The following is a 5,373-nucleotide window of genomic DNA, read 5'->3' as shown; positions in this document are numbered from 1 at the left end:
AATTCCAACGGGAAGCATAGGCCTACAATGAAAGAAGTGGCTGGAGAGTTAGAAGGCTTGAGAATGTCGCATGTGCCTTCTACAATTGGAACTAAGTTTGGACATGTGAACTACAATGAAGATCAATTGATGGCAACATATGATGAGTCAACATCAACAACAAGAGGTTYCAAAGAAAGTATACTCATCAATGATTCAACGAGATAATATGCAAGTTATTGTGTAAGTAAGCCTTCGACAAATAAGTTGTATATCAAGGTTAACGAGTATGATTTTTGTTGCATCTCCATCTTTTTCAGTTGAAGATTTGTATCACCAATATCATTTAAGTGTAATGAGATTAATTTGTTGACCAATGTAATCTTGATAAATATTGAACAAGGGTTGTGCGGAGTGCACACTTGTTTAAGTTTATTTCGATTTAAAGTATATCGTTATTTAGGGACGAAGCCCCTAAACGACAAGGTCCGGGGCCGCGCCCCTTGTAGCGGGGTCCAAGGGGCCCCTGGCCGGTTAATGTTACTATATGGAAAATGCACGAAAATCCGAATTTATGATTTTGAACCCGATTTTTGGCCCTATTTTTAAACCCGGTTTGGTGGTTCTGAAACTGCCGGTTTTGACAGTTCATAACAATTGATTTTTTGTTCGAAATTATTGAATTTTATCCGATTGAAGTTTCGATTCTACCATCGAAATATTTCAATCTAAAAGTAAATCACGACTTTCAGTAATCCAAACAATCGAAATACCCAGAATTTCTAACATTTTCTCCTCTATTTGTCTAGTCTTTTCYATGGCCATTTTGCTTTGAGCAAGCATTATAATTTTCATTGTATGCACGTTCTTAGTTAATACAAAGTGTCTTTTGCATATAACATTTTCACTACTAAACATGATAGTTTTTCTGACAAAAAATTTCGTTAGAAATCCGCTGWAAAAAGGGATTTATTGTGGATTTCGTGATTAGAAAACCTTTGCCCAAAAACACTATTTTCACCGGAACTCCGCCACTTATTTTTTTCAATTATTTTGACTTAATTAATTAAATTAATAACTAAAATTATCGTTGGATTTTTGATGGATTATTGGCCGGTAATTTAATTAGATTTCTTACAAATTTAATTTTGTTTTTAAATTTTTTATTAAATTACCTCGGAAAGCTGTTAGAAATTTTATTATTTATAATTATTTTTCAGTGAATTATTTAAAAATAAAATAAAATTACCGGCAGATTTATACGCCTYTAATCCATCGGTAATTTTGAACTTTTCATTAAAAAAAATCACTCCCGAAGTTTTATCTGCAAATGGCAAACTAAGAACATCTCCAACATATGTTATACTTTTCCTAACGACTCCAACGATTATTCTATTTTAAGAATCTTAACATTAATTATATTATTAAAATATTCAATAGATACCCAACTGGCCTAGCTATAGCATAAATACCCACGAGGACTGAGAAGGCCTTGGGTTTACTCTTTGGTTCGACCCCCCAGAACACTGAAGGTTTGTCTAACTGTTAATTTTAGGACACAGTCGAGATGTATGCAAGTTGGTGTGAACACTCGTAGTTACCTTGCAACCAAATCACGGGGTTTGGGCCAAACCAAAGAGAGGGTCAAGTGTAACSACCAGGGAATGGAAGGGTAATATGCAACCCTGAATGCCTCAATTACCCAAAAGGCCAAAAGCAGAGTAGTTATGTGATAGGATGATGGTATGGGCAAGTCAACCCAAAACCAATCACGGAATCACCTACCACCCATTTCAAGACAACCTTTATTCTTTGTCGTACGTGGGAAAACACAATTTCACATACTGTCTTAGGCAAGGCTTTTATGTGATTTGATATCTACAAATTCATCAGGGTTTAAATGTTTTAATCAAAACCCACCCTGTTTTGAAATTTCTCCATAGATTACTCAAATCACGCCGTACATTTGGGCATAAATGTTTTATATGTTCTTTGCCTTCAATCATGGTTGTCAAAAAGATGAAGCACTTTCAAGTTTTGCATTTAGTCTTAGTCGTCTTGGTTTTGTTAACAACATCATTCACAGAAGCTCTTAGTTATGCCAAGAGAGGATGCAACGATACGTGTGGGGAGGTTTCGATTCCATACCCTTTTGGAATCGGAGCAGATTGTTCCATCAACGAATGGTATAATGTTGATTGTACCCACTCGACACCTTATCTGTCTGCATTCAACAACATGGAGGTGTTGTGGGTGAACTTACAACTGCAAATGGTTGTTATCAATGTCCCAATGATCGCTGATCGACATAATCCAGTCCTGAATAGCAGTACTATCCTTAATACCAACCATGGTGACAGTCCCTTCCTATTTTGCAAGTTGCATAACAAATTAGTCGTTGAGGGTTGTGGCAATGCTGTCATCATGCAAGATGGAAGTATTGTCAGCGGATGTTCATCGACTTGTCGCAATGACACTGTTAGCGACATAAATAAGTGCTTTGGCACCGGTTGCTGCCAAACCAGAATTCCTCATTATCTCGAGTCCTTCACCTTGAATCTCACATGCTTAGAAAGCCAGGGTGGATATGAAGTTTGTAGGTCTGCCTTGTTGATGGATGATAGTTTAGTAATTGGAAAAAACTTCTCTCTCGGATCTATTCCTGGGAATGGCGCTTCCGTTCCAATAGGATTTTTGTGGACCCTAACAGACCGCGACTACCATGAACTAAACGGTTGTTCGGTCCACAAGAGTGTAAGGTTGACTGTGGGTAAAGAGAGTAGGGTGAAGTCTCATAAGTGTAAATGTGGTGTAGGAAGATACGGAAACCCTTATTTGGAGGGTGGCTGCGAAGGTATGCAATGACTACTTGTAAAATTTGTTTATTTGTGTGCAATAATGAATGATTTTGGTTTTTTTTATGTTTTATGTGGTTTTAGTACCTGAAAATTGTAAAGGGTGTGAGGTTAACGGAGGTCGTTGCATCTATCAGATCACGTCTACGGATGGAAATGAATATACGGCCTTCAATTGTTTAACCGGAACAATTAGTGGAAGCAACAAAATCTCATTTGGTGTTGTTCTAGGTAACCTCTTCTCTCATCTTGCAATCCATACATACATACATAACATCTATAGTAAAAGTGCTCATGGGTTGGGTTGATCGGGTTAAAGATATTTGAACAACCCTATCCAATGCTTGCGGTTTGAAAATATCTTAACCCAACCCAACCCAAACCAAAGTGTAACCCAACCCAACCCGTACGGGTTGGTCGGGTTGATACTTTGGTACATTAAAATATTATTTTAACCTTGAATATGTTATTTTCTCTACTCATAAATTATTTTTCATCATCTGGCCATTTGATACAACTTATCCATATTTCTTACGTATATCACATTCAGTTAATTTTCTCAATTTACATATTTATGTTCACAGTTACTGAACATATATATGAATGAGTTATATAGAGATATAGATAGATTGAAAATATGTGTATATGAAAATCATACTTAATAGTGTAATTGTCTAATGTATATATTTAAGGCTGTAAACGAACCGAACGAACACGAACGGAGGCTTGTTCATGTTCGTTCGTTTAACTTAACCGAACAAACGAACGAACACGAGCGGTAAACGAACGAAAATCTTTGTGTTCGTGTTCGTTCATTTAGAAATCAGGTGTGTTCGTGTCCGTTTATATTCGTTTGTTAACATGCTAAACAAACATAAATAAATATTATTTGAATTTAAAGTAAATAAACAAAAGATTATATATTAAATTTAGTATATAAACGAATGAATATAAACGAACGGTAAACAAACGAACGTTCACGAACATAAATAAACGAATGAGACTCTTGTTCATGTTCGTTTGTTTAATTAAACGAACAAAATTTTTTGTTTATGTTCGTTCATTTATTAAATAAACGAACATAAACGAACTTCCCACCGAACAGTTCGTTTACAGCCCTATATATTAATAGAAATTCAACAATCATATTGAACCCAAGAAATAAAAGGATATCGGGTTCATCAGGTTGGGTTGAGTTCAAATAATGGTAACCCAATATCTACGGTTTGACAATTTTACAACTCAATTAGACATCGGGTAGCTTTGGGTTGGGTTATTTCGCGTTGGGTTGATCGGGTTTTTGAACACCCCTACCTACAGGGATGTTTGGAATTGCTTATTTGAAATGACTTATGCTTTTTCGTAAAAGTTCTTATCAACTTATTATAAGTAAGAATAGTTTAACTTCATCAAAAACTTCTTATTACCGGTTTGACACCTGTATAAGTTGTTTATCCGAACACCCAGAAAATCCTTATTACCAATTTTACACCGAAATAAATCAATAAATTGTTTTTACAAGCAATTCCAAAGACCCGTCGATTTCCATGTGCAACAATTTCATGAAATTGACAAAACATCCCTCAATTTCCATGTGCAACAATTTCATGAAATTGACCTGTCGTTTTTGGTTATATGATGTCAGCTTTTTCTATTTCTTTTTACTTGATTAAACACACACACCCCCCTACTATACCCTTGTCTCTTTTAGTTTAAAATTTTGATTTTGAAAATGAAAATGTAGAAATCTTTTTAATTTCACAAATTAAAAAAAAATCAATCATTCATTAATACTAGTGAAAAAATTGAATTTCATTTCTTCACATACAATTTAACCAACACCACCCACCTCGTGCCTCAACCACGACCATGCTACTATTACCATTATCACAACCTACCCCTAATCCCCACCATTACACCACAATTGTTGTTGCACACCTGCCACCATTCCCACCCCTACCCCCCAAAAACATCACTTACCGCCATGTGACTATTGTCGTCTTCACAACTGGCACAAGTCACCCCCCACCCGACCACCATGTCACTATTGTCGTCGTCACTATGTCATTTATGTTGTCGTCCACGATCCACAATCGACCATCATGTCACTATTGTCGTCGTCACAATTACCATCCCACCTTTCTCCAAACAAAAATGGACATTCTAATTTTATAAAACACATTTGTTAATATGAAGGTACTTTTTTAATCGACACTAATAGTAGAAGTGTAGTATCTGAAGGGTTTCCACCTTATATTTGCTTGTTTTAGGTGTTAGCATAAGTATGGGATTGCTTTTCATGACCTTCGCCACCTATGTGTTATACAAAGTCATCAAGAAAACAAAGGCCAAGAGACGAAAAGAGAGGTTATTTAAACGCAATGGCGGTTTACTTCTTGAGCAACAGGAGGCAACCAATACTGGTTTAGTTGATCATAGAACCGTACTTTTCACCTCCAAGGACTTGGAGAAGGCCACCAACCATTTTCACGATAACCGAATTCTTGGTCGAGGAGGTCAAGGCACTGTGTATAAAGGC

The 5,373-nt window shown here is 36.2% G+C and overlaps 2 protein-coding genes across 2 annotated transcripts in view; both read left to right on the top strand.

Annotated features, from left to right (window-relative positions):
* LOC112504811 (wall-associated receptor kinase-like 6) overlaps nt 1-588 on the top strand; it is a 2,838-nt gene extending 2,250 nt beyond the window's left edge. Inside the window, exon 4 of the mRNA XM_025108768.1 lies at nt 443-588. Coding sequence (XP_024964536.1) covers nt 443-588 — 146 coding nt within the window. The remainder of the gene's footprint in view (nt 1-442) is intronic.
* Nucleotides 589-1,998: 1,410 nt separating this feature from the next.
* Nucleotides 1,999-3,142, top strand: LOC112504812 (wall-associated receptor kinase-like 1). Its single transcript, XM_025108769.1, has 2 exons — nt 1,999-2,833; nt 2,919-3,142. Exons 1-2 carry the CDS (start codon nt 1,999-2,001, stop codon nt 3,140-3,142), a joined length of 1,059 nt encoding a protein of 352 aa, XP_024964537.1.
* The last annotated feature ends 2,231 nt before the right edge of the window (nt 3,143-5,373 follow it).

This window comes from Cynara cardunculus, unplaced genomic scaffold (genome assembly GCF_001531365.2).
Source record: "Cynara cardunculus var. scolymus isolate 2C unplaced genomic scaffold, CcrdV1 Un_Scaffold_7007, whole genome shotgun sequence".
In the NCBI taxonomy this organism is placed as follows: domain Eukaryota; kingdom Viridiplantae; phylum Streptophyta; class Magnoliopsida; order Asterales; family Asteraceae; genus Cynara; species Cynara cardunculus.
This window is presented reverse-complemented; position numbering and strand designations above follow the sequence as displayed.

Excerpts from the sequence above, each read along its gene's own strand:
- LOC112504812 (XM_025108769.1), top strand. The coding sequence starts at position 1,999 with ATGAAGCACTTTCAAGTTTTGCATTTAGTCTTAGTCGTCTTGGTTTTG. Across the intron at positions 2,834-2,918 it reads TTTGGAGGGTGGCTGCGAAG|TACCTGAAAATTGTAAAGGG; the intron begins GTATGCAATGAC and ends ATGTGGTTTTAG.